Below are 16323 nucleotides of genomic sequence, written 5' to 3' on the forward strand. Positions count from 1 at the left end.
TCTGGTGATTTATTCTGAATGTGAAAATAATACATTCAAGGGTAGATGGATTAAGTGATGTTAAGATGCTGATGTTGTGGGAAAGCTTTAGATGGATGCCACAAGGTGGCAGTCAGCTGTATTTAATAACATAAGCTTACCCTTATTTCAATAGCCTTTCGAAATAAGGCTTTGCCAACGGAACAGCTTGGAACTCAAATTTTGCATGAAACACAAAAAAACCAATGAGACAAGATTAGGAATATTTGGGAATGGTCCAGTATTCTACATATTATAGCACAAAATAAAAATAAGGACTGCTTTGGGAACAGGAAGAAACCTGAAGAGAGTTGAAAGGAGCAAGCTACTCCATCTCTGATGAAATGAGTGAGCTAGAACTCATTAAAGTTTATACCTTTTAGTAACATTTGTTAGTCAGAAATGTGCCACCAAATTCCTGAATCCTCACTTCCATAGACTAACAGAGCTCCTACAAGGTTCTTTAATGTTACTCACCTGTCTTTAATTTAAAAAAAACATGGGAAAGGCAAAAGGGCAAACCTCCAGCACTTTTATTTACATCAATGCTTCCAGATTTTATTTAAGACCCATAGGGCTTAAAAGGTTTGGATATGTTTGTTTGGAAATGGGTCACATATGCAGAGGCAAACAGAAGCTATGATAATGGAGCATGCAAGCTGAGCTGCTAGGAAGACTTAAGAGGAATTGTGAATCAAGCTCAACCTATTGGTCCACTGCTACAAGATATTTTGGTGCTTGGGATATGGCTTTATAATCCAAGGTATTTTTGAGAACATATCTCCTCATGTGAGTATCAGTCCATACAGCTTGCCTAGTCTGTGATGCTTAAACGGTCCTTCCTTGATTTAATCAGAAGAATCAAAGCAAACAATTGTCTCTGCATCTTCAATGGGAATCTTCATCTGAATAAAATGTTTTATTGCCATTTTTGTGGAGTGGTTAAGATGCCAGACTGGATACCTGGAGTCTGGGGATTCTAGCCCCACCTTAGGCATGAAGCCAACTGGGTGGGTTACTCATTTTCAGCCCTAGGAAGGAGGAAATAGAAAAACACTTTTAAAAATTGCCAAGAAATTTTGGAAATTTCTCCAGGCAATTGCCAGGAGTCAACAATGACTCAAAGGCACTCACACCCCAAAATATGTTGTCATTGCATTAAACAGTACATTTAATGAAGGTACTTGGAAAAAAGTTGCAAGTGGAACAAAAAATACTAGTTCATCTTCCTTCAATTGGCTTGGTCTTACAATCATGAACATGTGTCACCAATACGCCATACCAATATTTGGAAAATTTCCTCATTTTTTGTACTAGTTTAAAGAATAGTTTATTACTTAGGATGAAACAAGAAAATAGTTTCCAGAAGTTTATTTTAGTTTAATCATTCATTTCTCACAATACAACATTAATTGAAGTTTCAGAAAGATATATTTCAATAGAAATCCTTTTGCTATATTGCTAAAAGCATTTGTCAATTCCCTTATCTTTGTGAAATTCTCACCATAATGACAATCACAATCTATGAGGCTGAATGGTGGGAGGAGGGGGAGGGGGAGGAAATAATCCTATTTCAGCCCACATTCCAATTGGAAAACATGGGTCACTTTGGCAGTTGCACAGCTCTTTTTGAAGTGTGTATGGCTACTTACATTCAATGTCTCAGGAAATCAATCTCTCCTTGTCCCTTTCCTTAATTTAGAAATATTGTAAATAATAACGTGTTCTAAGTAGCCTTCCACATACAGTAAATCAGCTCTACAAGGTTCCCTAAAAATTCACAGCAGGCTGAGAACCTTCAGGAGAAAGGAAAATCTACTTCACTGGCACATATGATAGACAACAGACACAACAACCAGAAAACAATTTCACTTACAAGTGATGCATATCTTTGAAAGATAGGTAGAGCGAAAAAATTAGTACCTAACATCTTGGTTCTGACCACGTAGCATCATCTCATTTATTCAGAAATGAAACTTTTAATAGCAGCAACACATTACAAAAACTGCTAGTAAAAGTGTCAAAGGAGTTTTCGTTCCAGAAAATGGGTCATTAACTATGCAAAGTATTTTACTACAGTATAAAGCTTTATTAAAGCTTTAAATATTGAAATCAATATGATGCCTTTCAAAAGGCAAACAGAAAAAATCTTCACGAAGATAAATACAACATCCATTTTCACAATTTTCTCAAGAACTAAAGCTGTTCCAGTAATTTTTGCATGAGATCAAAATAACTTCTCATTCTAATGTCATTCACCATCAAACTGAACTGAATCTAATTCCAAAATGTTTCCCTTAATTATCAGCTACCAAAAAATGTATCTAAAGTTGTGAATAAAACCAAAGAAACCAAAACCAAAGTAGCATTTATTTTGGTTAGCATGTTTTATTTTGGCAGAAATGTCCATACAAGAAGTGTGTTGGTGTCTGTCTGAAGAACAAATTCATTTTTACAAGAGATTTACAATATTTTTTAAAAAATAGTTATATTGTACAAAAAAGAACATGATCCCACCAGCATGGAAGTATATATTAGTGATGAAAATGAACAGTATAAACCAGGAATGAAACATTTTCTGAAATTATGTTTAGATCCTTTTTGCTTCCTCTTTCAATAGCCGCCTACTATCTATTGAATAGAGTTCTGAAGCTCATGTTTACTAATGAATTCCATATCAGCAACATCAAGCAGGATTCAATGTGGTGCAATGGATACAATAGTGGACTGGGAAGCATGGAGACCCAAGTACAATTACAATCTGTCTGTGGAATCCTTGAGATGACTTTGGGCCAGTTACTGTTTCTCAGTCCAATCTATCTCCCAGTGTTATTGCTGCAAGAATATAAAGGATAAAAACTTTCTAGACAAAAAGTGGATATAAATGTAGTATGTCAGTGTTTGTACTTAAAAGATACTATGAGAATATTAAAATCTGTCACAAAGACAGCCATTTAACCAAAGGGATCTGTGCTATGATTTGTCATATTTATCTATTCTACATCAAGAGTCTGACTAATCCATTGAAAATAGAATATTGTTGAAAATTGCAGAAGGGGAAGTAGTTATAAGTTGTCAGTGACCTACACAAGGTGCACTGATATAAAGTTTTGAGAATTTTACAAATTGTATAATGGTGAGGTATAAAAGAGACTTAACACTACATATTTTATTTATGATACTAAATGGTAGTGCAAGTTCAACATTCAGCAGGATGTATTTAATATTAGTTTGTCTAGCTATTCTTATGTATTTGAAAGGCAAGTATATAAATAATTCTTATACCAACTAACAAATGTAATGGTGACAAATTTAATGATAACAGTAGCATTCAGATAATTTGGAGAGGTAACCTATATCTTCTCACCAACAGAACAGCATTAGCAAAGCTATATTCTACAGTATTATCCCTCCAAAATCTACTTCAAAAGGATGACCTAACTCCTGGTGTATATTTTAGAGACACTAAAGTAAAACTACTATAAAACTGAATATTGACCAGTGTTCCATATTTAGAAGGGGAATTATCAGAACTAAATTTAAGCTTCCAAATAAGCCCTAGATTGAGCACTTCATGCATTTGTTATCATGTAAAAGCATTTAAATTTAAAACTATCTGTGCAATTGAATGTGTCCCAATACACAAAAAGCCACATAACAATACTGGCAGTGGTATTTGTACACATTGATAATATATTTGGATAGTTTACAAAAGCCACCATCAGCTCCAAAAATGATAGCACCACAATTTTTATTTAGTTTTTAAAAAGCACATCTTCCAAATTAGAATCAATTTGTTCGAAGTTCCTTTAAAGACTGGTTACATTTAGAACAGCTTTCAAATTTAAAATTGACAAAATCTATCCCAGTCGTTTTGTATAATAATATCCATCAATTTATCTTGCAGCAAGAAATACCGTATTTCCTGAAGTAGAAAGAAAGTCATGCAACTGGAAAATTAAGGAAGGTATTATTAGCATGTATTGAAAAAAACTCACGTATTATATACCTGTCCATTTTATCATGCAATTACTATAGAAATAAGTTTAACATTGATTGCAACCGTTTTAACATGAGTCAAGTATAAACCCAGCTGTGGATTAAAGTGCAAGTATCTGTGCCAAAGTTTTAGAAGGCAGAACTGATACCATCACAAATGGTTATATAACTAACCAGAAGTGCAGGCAGTCTTTTATATGTTGTAACCAAGCTTACTCCATTTTTTCCTCAGCTACCAACCAAACATGTATTCCAGAGCTTTGGACACAATGCTTTCATCTTTCCTTGGAGTCTGTCTGTCAGAAATTACCTACAAGAGAGACAAATTTAAATAAGTAGTTGTTCCATGATTTTTTAACCAAGGCCAATATCTTTTATTCAAAAAAAGTGACTAGTATTTCTTCACCATGTTATTAAAAAAATACCTGGTAATCACTACTTGATGCTTTATATGCAGTAGCTAGAGGTCTCATGGTAGAAATCCTTTGTGTGCTTGAAGGCTGTGCTTGGGCAGCAAATGGTTTCATTGGAGGTGTGAAGACTGAAGCTGGGGATGATGCAGTGCCTCTATCTAGATTTTCCATCACATTCTAGAAGATCAAGGAATACATTTAGGGATGTTTCTAACCAGTATTAAAGCTTAAAAAATATTGGAAGACAAAGGAGGGCATTAGTCTCTGCTTCACTACGTAAGTTAAAGTAAAGGACGAAGAGCCATCCTATACTTACTTTAACTTGAATTCCTGCACCCAGAAGGAACAGGCCTCTAGAGCCCAAATGTCTCCCTCCAATTCTGATTCCATGAGAACACTAAAAAAGTCACAAACCAGCCATTTGGTTCCCCGAGTTGATCATCTGCACCTTAGGATAAATTTTAAATTAGGGGTCATTGAAAAACTTGAGTGGTGCAGTGGCCTCGAGGGGGAGCTCTCGCCTCACAATCAGGAGGCTGTGAGTTCGATCCTAGGTAGCGCCAGATATTTGTCTCTCTGGGCACAATGAGTAAATATCAGCTGTGAACTCTGCACTGGCGAAAGGAAGGGCATCTGGCCAGTAAACACTCAGCTCCATTCAGTTGCCCCGACTCCACTCTGATGCAAGGGACTACAGGGACATTAGCAGACCAAAAAAAACAAAACCTTGAAAAACTTGATTTAAGATATTAATAAATATTAATAAATGTTTAATATTCTGAACTAAGCTGGATGAAAATAGTGATTTTCTTGGACTAGAAACACTTGTGTTAAGTTCACATTCGTTATTTACTTCCATATTAATTTTCTAATATATTAAATGCTATCCATATAACCTGCAATAAAATGAAATAATTACATTATTTTCATTTCTTAATATTTCTTCTAGCTTTTTCTCCTGATTTAAGAGGTACAATATAGGTAGTCCTTGACTTTACAATCACAAGAGTCCAACATTCCTGTTCCTAAGTGAGACATTTGTTAAGTAAGTTTTGCCCCATTTACCGCCTTGCTTGCCACAGTTGCTAAGTGAATCACTGCAGTTGTTAAGTTAGTAATACAGTCGTTAAGTGAACCTGGCTTCCCCATTGACTTTGCTTGCCAGATGATTGCAAAATGTGATCACATGACCCTGGGACACAGCAACGGTCATAAATATGAGTCAATTGCCAAGTATCTGAATTTTGATCATGTGACCCTGGGGATGCTGCAATGATTGCAAGTGTGAAAAATGGTCATAAGTCACTTTTTTCAGTGCCGTTGCAACTTTAAACAGTCACTAAATGATCTGTTGTAAGTCAAGGACTACCTGTGCTATTAATCACATTTACCACCAAAGATTGGTTCTGACTTTGCATTCTCCACTCTGTTTTAGGCTATTTCTCATGCTTACAACACCATCTAACAACAACTCACTTTATCAATACAAGGTTTAACTCCAATCATGATAGATTCTCCAAATATTCTTCCATCTTTGCTCAAGGCTTTCCGAGCCTGTAACTTTGACTGATATCGAATATGCATCCAATTTCCCGTATTAGACATCTATATAGACAATGAGGAAGAATAAAATTTCAGAGTCAAACTAAAATGGCCATTAAGCATTAAGCAAAAGCAAAAACTACACATCTAGCCTTACCACATGCTTTAGTATGTTTCCATACTGTGCAAACTGTAGCAGGATGTATGAAGCAGATGCTTGTGGAAATCTGTAATATCAGTAGAAAAGACTTGTATCACTATTTGAAACCATAAATAAAATATACAGTATTCAGTCTACCTCAACGCTATATCACTGACAAGAGTCTCAGAAATGCATACAAATATACTATGCCCAAGTCACTGATAAATCTCTGAGTAGCTCCTTACTTGCTAGCCCATTTTATAGTGTACCATTTGCAAAGTTAGCTTCACCTTGCAAATTATATGCTATGTATAATGGGCTACAAGTCTATATGAAAAATGTTACCTTAATTTACAATCAAGGGAGAGGTTTTGGGGAACAGCATAATCTCATGGGGAATATTTTTATAGATGGGCAAACTAAACCACACACATAAAAAGAGAGCAGTTTAATGTTTCTGCCTTCGAAGTAACTGCTTACTTTTCCCTCTCAATAAAAACTAAGGGATTAACTTTTCCCTGCTTGTTTTTATCCTTTCAATCTAAAAACTCCATCTGCTTTCTTTCTTGCTAATTAATGGCTGCTCCCTAATACAGCAGCCAACACTACTTCTGGGTCCAAACCTCAATATTTCAATGCACAAAGGGAGAATTAAATGTTGTAACGACAACTACAAATAAATCTGTTCAGAAGTTTGATTATTCCCTTGTTTCATTATGTAAATTGCTTTACCAATTATGTTTATGAAAGTCTATGCACACCTCATTCAGCTTAAAAAAACTGCATTGTATATTGCAACCTCACGTACTCTCACTCTCGCATTTTATAAAATTCATTCTATTCTCCTATAAATTCAACATCCCTAATGCAAAAACTCTACGCCGATTAAACCATGGTAGCCAGTTACCCTCCTATTTATCATATGGAACTGCCAATCACTGACCCAAACACTGTTACCCAGGTGTCATCAAGTTGATCTTCTGATGTCAAAGTATCTCCTTGAGTATAGAATGGATCTAGCTGAGCTGGTGACATGGTAGTTTTTCTAGGTTGTGCAAGACTTGCTGGACTAAACACACTTGCCCCTGTCAAAATATAATGAAATGTACCTTATAAGACCTCGTAGTTAAAGGATGAACTAAGTATCCAAGCTAAAATAAAAGATAGGCACAGCACATTAAACTATTTTACTGGTTAATTTTTGAATTCATGCTTACCAAATTCACAGAGTTTTAAACTGAAAAAAGAGAAATGGTGATGATAATAACGTGATGTCTCAAGGCCAGTAAAATGTTACTATTGTCAATACTTAAGAGGTATAAAGTTTATAATAAACTTTTCATCTTGACTGCCAGCATTTTACATAAGTAAAATAGAAAGCAAACAAAGTAACTTACAAGAGGAAGACTTCTATCAGTGTCAGGCATACAGGTGAAACTCGAAAAATTAGAATATCGTGCAAAAGTTCATTTATTTCAGTAATGCAACTTAAAAGGTGAAACTAATATATGAGATAGACTCATTACATGCAAAGCAAGATAGTTCAAGCCGTGATGTGTCATAATTGTGATGATTATGGCTTACAATTCATGAAAACCCCAAATCCATAATCTCAGAAAATTAGAATATTACATGCAATCAATAAAACAAGGATTGTACATAGAATATCGGACCTCTGAAAAGTATAAGCATGCATATGTACTCAGTATATATGGGCCCCTTTTGCAGCAATTACTGCCTCAATGCAGCGTGGCATGGAAGCTATCAGCCTGTGGCACTGCTGAGGTGTTATGGAAGACCAGGATGCTTCAATAGTGGCCTTCAGCTCTTCTGCATTGTTTGGTGTCATGTCTCTCATCTTTCTCTTGGCAATGCCCCATAGATTCTCTATGGGGTTAAGGTCAGGAGAGTTTGCTGGCCAATCAAGCACAGTAATCCCACGATCATTGAACCAGGTTTTGATGCTTTTGGCAGTGTGGGCAGGTGCCAAGTCCTGCTGGAAAATGAAGTCAGCATCCCCATAAAGCTCATCTGCAGAAGGAAGCATGAAGTGCTCCAAAATCTCCTGCTAGATGGCTGCATTGACCCTGGACTTAATGAAGCACAGTGGACCAACACCAGATGACATGGCTCCCCAAATCAACACAGACTGTGGAAACTTCACACTAGACTTCAAGCATCTTGCAGTGTGTGCCTCTCCATTCTTCCTCCAGACTCCGGGTCCTTGGTTTCCAAATGAGATGCAAAAGTTGCTCTCATCAGAAAAGAGGACTTTGGACCACTGAGCAACAGACCAGGTCTGTTTTTCTTTAGCCCAGGTAAGACACTTCTGACGTTGTTTGTTCAGGAGCAGCTCGACAAGAGGAATACAACATTTGAAGCCCATGTCCAGGATCCGTCTGTGTGTGGTGGCTCTTGATGCACTGACTCCAGCCTCAGTCCACTCCTTGTGAAAGTCCCCAACACTTTTGAATGGCCTTTTCCTGACAATCCTCTCCGGGCTGCAGTCATCCCTGCTGCTTGTGCATCTTTTTCTTCCACACTTTTCCCTTCCACATAACTTTCTATTAATGTGCTTTGATACAGCACTTTGGGAACATCCAACTTCGTGTGCAATTACCTTTTGAGGCTTTCCCTCCTTATGGAGGGTGTCAATGATGGTTTTCTGCACAACTGTCAGGTCAGCAGTCTTTCCCATGATTGTGATTCCTACTGAACCAGATTGAGAGACCATTTAAAGGCTCAGGAACCCTTTGCAGATGTTATGGCTTAATTAGCTGATTAGAGTGGGACACTTTCAGCCTAGAATATTGAACCTTTTCACAATATTCTAATTTTCTGAGATTGTGGATTTGGGGTTTTCATGAGCTGTAAGCCATAATCATCTCAATTATGACACAACATGGCTTGAACTATCTTGCTTTGCATGTAATGAGTCTATCTCATACATTAGGTTCACCTTTTAAGTTGCATTATTGAAATAAATGATCTTTTGCATGATATTCTAATTTTTCGAGTTTCACCTGTAAAGTAGGGCAAGAATTTTAAAAATCTGGTAAAAGTTAGGTTGATATAATTTCAATAGGAAATATATATCAGCCCATAAATTGTGTAATGATCCATATAGAAATTAAATAGATCAGATAGTCTTGAAGTTTCCCTTGCCGATAAATTCTTAATTAAATGTCATGAAAAGAAAATAAGTAGATGTCATACCTGTTCCAGGAGTTATTGGCAGAGACCCAACATTTGGACTCTGTATTACAGAAAAAGTGGCCTGCATGAAAGTACAATGTGAGTTAGAAATTGTTTTAAAAGCCAGAAAATAAACTCCTTAAGGCATGTTTTATTTTAAAATTAGCCAGTACAATTCAATTCAAAAATATACTTGCATGTTGTTTTTGATAAAAGCAAATAAAATCCCAAGATTGAATTATACAGCAAAATATGCTGTATAGCATTATTTTATAGGACCTCATATGCAGTTTACATTTTCTTTGGGGCTTGATCACAGTTGAAGTGCCACGCTTTTCTACTGAGCAATAACAGAAGGCAAAACTGAGTAATTTGGTCCAGTATTGTCTTAAAATAGGTGATAATTCAACTGAGTGTAAAATCAGATGAAGTCATCAGTATAAAATGTTTACTGCAATGTCAACTAGTACAAATAATTTTCCAGCAACATAGGGATTCCAATATAAATGTATATAACCACTTCTCAGCTATCAGGCTTGGATTTCTGAAACTATTAATTGCATAAAAATATTTCACATACCCAAATGTATAATATCTTTAACATACTGTGGCACACACAAGATCAGCAAAGCCTGCAATAGCCAGGAAAGTATTAAGTTCTTCCTTCATCCCTTTCTCTTCCAAAGGCAAGAATTTTTATTCGTGCAACATTAAATACTCCCATGAACTTAATGTTGATGCATTCAAATCCAAATTGTGCTCTTTGACTGCATATAGGAATGTTTTCTGAGCTCAATATAGCAAATTCTTCTATTAATTCTATGTCTTTTTCCAAGATTCAGTGAATTACAAAAACATTCCACATTCCTTTATGCATTAGAGCAGGGCTGCCAAACTTGTGGTCTGCGGGTGCATGCATCACATGCTGGCCCTGCCCCTGCCAGGTTTAGGGAAGGGGAAAAAAGTCCCGATACATCACGTGATGACGTGACAACAAAAGTTTGACACCCCTGCATTAGAGAAATATAGTGGCTCTCAAAACAGTAAGTGCATTTTTCATTACCAAGTATAGTTATAAAAATATTTACATGTGATTAACACTGAAGTAAGATTGATAACAAGGATAATTATAATTGTATAATTTCATCATATACATTCAGTTGTGCTATAATTTCAGGGGAACAATGATGTGCCGTTGCTATGTATTAATATAGCCAAATGGGATCTACTAAGAAAGAGAACAGCTGACTTAGCATCACTTTTTATGCTAGGCAATGAAAGTTATAGATTCCAACCCAGAAGTATGAAGAGAATTTTACTTCATTTCTTTTATTAAATATGGCATAGTATCACAATTGTTTTGTATGCTCAGTTCACATTCCAGAAAGGTTAACCCTATTGTAAGGCCTTTATAAAGGAGTTATAAAGTTACCAATTCTTCCCCCTTCCTTCCCCCCCGCTTGTAGACAGCTTTTCCAATTTCCTCTGCTGTTCCTGCTCCCCCCATGACTTGCATACATAAAATGGACCAGGCCCAGACTAATGCACGACCCAAACGTTTATTAAACATATGCTGCTCATTTCGCCTAGAGGTAAACACGGTTATGTTTTCAATGCCAAGATAGCCTTTTTAATCCTATCAACAAGGAGAAAAATGAAATAAAGACCTCTCCTAAAAATTCATCCAGGAAGCAGGTGGTGAAAAAAAAAACAGAAAAACCACATTCTAATCAAGTACGCATACAATTAGCTCAACATTCTATCCTTATAGTGAGGCAACTTTACCTTGACATAGAAAAATATGTTTTCCCTTGTTTAAACACTTATTTCACTTATTCCACATGTGACCATAAATCAAGCCTTTTGGATTTCTCACCATTCAAACCCAAAATGCATAAAAATATGTCATTCTATTGTTCAGAGTCCCTCTTTCTTGTAAAGCAGGCACCCAATGATCATTGAATGAAGCTCAGCCATTTCTCATTATTGTGCTCTTTTCTTCAATGGAAGTTCTACAACATTGCCAATGCAGAAAAATATCATTTATCACTTGCGAATTTCAGTCTCGCTTTGCAGCTTCAAGGGAATTACTTACAGGCCTTCGTGAAGTCAAAGGTGTTGATCCAAGACCTGGGCTAGCTACTTCATCATAGATACTTCTTACTGGAGGAGCACCACCTTTATCTTTGTGTGTTGGCACTACTGGTTGTGGAGGAGATCCACCTAAGTAAACATATAATATTAGAAATAGTTAGCATAGAGTTTTCTGTAATCATTGCTATCTTTTTGTAATTGAAGTGATTATCATGAATAAAACAATCTTCTGCATGAATAAAGCTATGTAACTATTTGTGAACCTTGTCAAAAAAAAAAAAAGGCTGAAACTCTGGAAACTGGCAAAAATGTTTCAAATCACGGTCACGTAAGTAGTTCTAGGGAGGTCTATTGTCATTTCAAACAGTCATTAAGCAAACAGTCATAAATCAAGAACTACTTGTACAATATGGACAGTATCACTGTGCTCCAAAACAAATTCATTCTCTTAAGGGGGAAAAAATTCTGAATTACAATTATGGGAATTGCATTTGTGATTATAAATCCTAAGTATTTTTCTCAGGGAAGAACAACATTATATATACAGCAGTTATGAGGTAAAATGCAGTGTTTTGGAAATTCAGTAACATGAATATCAGTCAAGTTGAACAGACAAAAACTTTCTTTCAAGTGATTCACCCTAGAAAATACTTACAATACAATACACACAAGGGCTCTTTTGCTATGCCAAAATTAGCTTGCTTCCTAATGTTTTTAATTTAAAAATAAATAAATAGCAAAGACATGTTCTCAGCAAACACCAGTAGCCACTTACCCCTATCTCAAGTAAACCCACCCTCAATACTGTCCTAGGAAATTCTTGGTGAATTTTTGCCCTTTGGGGCTACTAGGAAAGTATTTTAATTCAGAACCAGCTTACCAGCAAGCATTGGTGACCTCATTTCCATTACACCAACTGAAGGACCACTTAAAGAGCGAGGCTGCGGGGTCACTGGAGTCGGCAAATCACCCATCAGAAATCCAGGCAGAAATTGAGCACCAGCACCTGGTTTTGGTGAAGAAGGGGATCCTAATGCCATTGGCTCAGCACCTGTGTTACAAAAGATGGTTCACATAAGAATTACATTCAGCCTCTACCAAATATACTACAGTACAGGTGGTCCTCGACTTACAACAGTTCATTTAGTGACCGCTCAAAGTTACAACAGCACTGGAAAAAGTGAGTTATGACCATTTTTCACACTTGCAACCTTTGCAGCACCCCCTTGGTCACATGATCAAAATTCCAACCCTTGGCAACCGACTCATATTTATGACAGTTGCAGAGTCCTGAGATCCTGTGATCAACTTTTGCGAACTTCTGACAAGCAAAGTCCATGCGGAGTCCAGATTCACTTAACAAACATGTCACTAACTTAACCAATGCAATGATTCACTTAACAACTGCGGCAAGAAAAGTCATCAAATGGGACAAACTCACTTAAATGTTTCACTTAACAACATAAATGTTGGGCTCAATTGTGATTGCAACTCAAGAAGAACCTGTAGCTGGTTGCTAAATTCTGAGACCTTAAAACAAAAGAAACAAAAATATAGCTTTCCTATTGAATACAACTGGCTTGTTAAGCATTACCCTTCTTTGCAACCACGATAAAAGGAATCCTTGACAACAGTTCATTCAGTGACTGTTACAAAGTTACAACAGCAAACTGAAAAGTGCCTTATGACCATTCTGCACACTTACAACCACGGCAAGCATCCCCAATGCTTTCACATGATCAATATTTTGGCCGCTGGTTCACATTTGTGACGGTTGCCGTGTCCCGGGGTCACGCGAACTGCTTTTGTGACCTTCTTGCCGAACAAAGTGAACAAAGTCAACAGGGAAGGCAGATTGACTGAACAACAGTGTACTCTAACGCAACAACTGCAACGATTTCACTGGGGCAAGAAAGTTCATAATATGGGGCAAACCCCTCTGGACAAACGTTTTGTTTAGCAACGTGAATGGGGGGTGGGGAGACAATGGTGGTCGTAACTCGAGAACTACCTGCATTGCAACCGCAAATATTTGAATCCAAGTTACTCTATCCCTAGACAGAACGACGTTCCCTCCGAACAAACAAGGGACGATTAGTCGTTAAGATCAAGTTTCTCCCCACCCACCAGTAACTTTTTAGAGCAAAGAAGCGTTCGGCAGTCTTGACAGCGTACCTAAGCCAACAGGTCTAAAAACAGCTTCGCGGACCTTGTTTTGAACCCGTTTGAACTCGTGCTTCCCCTCAAACGCCCCTTCCTCGACCCAGCGCTAAACCAAAGACCCGCTTTCCTTCCTCAGGCGCCCTTGCAATCTTTCCGCCATGCAGGTCTAGGTGCAAGTGACGTCACAATCGGGGACTCCCCCCCTCCCCTCCCCGCGAGACTCAGGGGGCGTTCTAGAATCCCACCTCCCGCCCCCCAGCCCGTCACTGGGTCCCAAATGGACGAGCCCTTGACGTGAGGCAGAGAGAGAGAGAGAGAGAGAGAAACGACCGGCAACAAGCACACCTCCCCTTCCCGCCTTCCTCACAAAGTCCACTTTAATTAATCTCATATAATTTCATTAGGCGTCTTCTTCGCCCTTAACCCGAGACGAGGCTCACCCAAAGAAGGGGAAGACAGCGGTAGCTCCATAGCGAAGGCAGCCATCCACGCCGGGAAAAGCAGCAGCCCCTGCCAGACCGGCCGCGTGCACAGCCGCCGCCTCTTTCTTGCCTCAGCCCGTCACTTTCAAATGAGGCGGAAGTGCCGTTCTTGCCCGCGGTGTGGGGGGAAAAGAGGCAGACGCCACTTCCTCACAAGAACGGACCATAAAGTTGAGGTTGTCGGCCTCTCCTATAGGTTTGTGACTCTATGGTCTTTTCCCTTCTGGAATGCGCGGAGAAACGAAAGTGTTCGGAACCTTTCGTTTTTTGAAGGCCGTTTCCGCCTGGGTTTTATTGCCTGGCTCGATTTCTCGCCTTCGCTCTTGGCCCAGTGGGTCTGAGGGAGTGGGCGTTATTCATGGCTGGTTAGAAATTAAAAGTTTTTTTGGAAGCTGCGGATTTTTTTTTAAATGACAGCGACTCTTCTGTGGAAGATGAAAGGCGGGATAAAAACTTCTTTACTTTTTTCAACCTCCATGCGCGGAAAAATAAGGAATTAAAGTTATTTAAAACATAAATTGCATCGCCAATACCTCCTGCTCTAGGATAATATGAATATTGTTTTATTGCGTGAGGTCTATAGCATCAACCTTGTGAACTCAACTCTGCTATGTATTCAAATTAGTGATTCATGAGTGTGTGTGTATAGGTGTATATGTATACAGCATGTGTATATGTGTGTTGTGTATGTGTAGATATATACTTTTAAGAGCAGACGACAGAATTTTATTTTTAATGTGGGCCACTGTGCTCATAGTAAAAAATGACAAGTTATTCTAGATCAGATAAGTAAGGTGGAGGAAAAGTACGATTTCTAATATTTCCCCTTTGGAAAGAGTGCGTGGGTGTCCTGCACTTAAGCTGTGTGCTTCTTTACTCCTTTTTCTTAATCATGAGTTGTTGGCATTAAACCACCATGGCCCGTTTTCAAAGAATTTTTGAACAGTTGGAGAATGGAAGTGCGAGTGAATGTTGCATCTATCTGGTCCTAGAGAAGAAACAAAGAATTCTTAGGAAAACGGCAGCTGCACAATATCAGACTGACTTTTGCATTTGAAAGACTATAAGATGGTTTAAGCTTAGGAAATGAAGTGCAGGAGGAATATCTGCAGAGATATTCTATAATGTCTGCAGAGATATTCTGTGATATCTAATCATCCACAAGCTTCACAGAGCCACTTTTCAAAGAAAATACTATTGTAAACGCAGTTTCAAATATCCTGTATGAGAAAGAAAAAGATTTAGCTCTGAAACCTCAGTAATTTGCATAGAATTGCCATCAGTGATGCAATGCCACTTTGGGGAAGGATCTGATGGTAAAAGAATAACTTTACAGTAATTACAGTGCTATTATATGAACCGATACTGATGCCACAGGTCATCTCATTAATGATTATATAATTGTTAGTTACATCATGGCATCAATGATAGATTATTTGTGGCATTACCATGAAGAGATCATGATCTTACTTTAATATATTCATGTAATCTAACAATCCTAGGAATAGATGGCAGTTGGAGTTGATAAATTTTGAAAGATCCATTTTATAATGTGATTTAATACTAGCATTCAAATATTGTAAATATAGAAAGGGTCGGGCAAGTGAAAATCTTAATATCCTTTCAACATGACCAAGACATTATCCTCAAATTTAACATTATGGAACTGGTTGCAACCTTTCTGTAATGAGTAGTAGTGCATTTTTAATGATAACAATAATTTTTTAGTATTTAGTATTTATTTGATTTGTCAATCGCTTACAAGATACAGGTATAAGAATAAATATAGTTTTGAATACATGAGAGATACTTATAAGAAAAATAAAAAAACAATAGGACAGGGATGGTAGGCACAATTGGTACGCTTATGCACACCCCCACAGGCCTCTTAGGAAGGAGTTGAGGTGACTTTCGGTTTGCAAGGTTTCGGCGGCGGCAGGGATTCGCGATACTGCGCGATCCCTGCTGCGTTCGCCGCCAAGGTTCCCCTGATCCGTTTGGATCTGGGGGAGATAGCTGCCCCGTAGAGGCAGCTGAAGACAGGGGGGATCCGGACAGGGGCTTGGGGGTGTCGCAGACCCCCTCTCCAGCTGGCAAAACCCCCTTTTCCCAAGGCGGAGGAACGGCGGTCAGCAATGGCCACCACGAAGAAATCTGCAGCCAGACAAGCAGGTGCAGGAGGGACCGGGACAAAGCAAGAGAAAGTGACCTGGAAACTTGAGGGCTGCTAAGTATACATTGTTTCTTGTGAGAGTTACAAGCTGCGAATATCCTA

General features: G+C 38.0%; 1 protein-coding gene across 5 annotated transcripts; it reads right to left on the bottom strand.

The window, feature by feature from the left end:
• Positions 1 to 237: 237 nt before the first annotated feature.
• On the bottom strand, positions 238 to 14150 carry NUP35 (nucleoporin 35). Of its 5 annotated transcripts, none has more exons than XR_015746479.1 (10): positions 14007 to 14150; positions 12284 to 12454; positions 11405 to 11532; positions 9331 to 9391; positions 7058 to 7199; positions 6130 to 6199; positions 5907 to 6035; positions 4443 to 4607; positions 4192 to 4327; positions 238 to 1049 (listed from the first exon to the last, which is right to left on the bottom strand). XR_015746479.1 is itself a non-coding variant. In XM_026668032.2 (9 exons), the coding sequence occupies exons 1-9, from the start codon at positions 14050 to 14052 to the stop codon at positions 4250 to 4252; spliced, it is 990 nt and encodes a 329-aa protein (XP_026523817.1). In that variant the 5' UTR covers positions 14053 to 14150; the 3' UTR covers positions 2387 to 4249. The 5 variants fall into 5 exon arrangements, 3 of the variants coding, with proteins under 3 accessions (XP_026523817.1, XP_087805734.1, XP_087805733.1); XR_015746480.1 differs by lacking the exon at positions 14007 to 14150 and adding an exon at positions 13579 to 13716 and having other exon boundaries at positions 538 to 1049; XM_026668032.2 differs by lacking the exon at positions 238 to 1049 and having other exon boundaries at positions 2387 to 4327.
• Between the last annotated feature and the right edge of the window lie 2173 nt (positions 14151 to 16323).

Source organism: Notechis scutatus, chromosome 1, assembly GCF_049901735.1.
Source record: "Notechis scutatus isolate UNSWTSFEM ecotype Mainland chromosome 1, rNotScu1.2, whole genome shotgun sequence".
Taxonomy (NCBI): Eukaryota; Metazoa; Chordata; class Lepidosauria; order Squamata; family Elapidae; genus Notechis; species Notechis scutatus.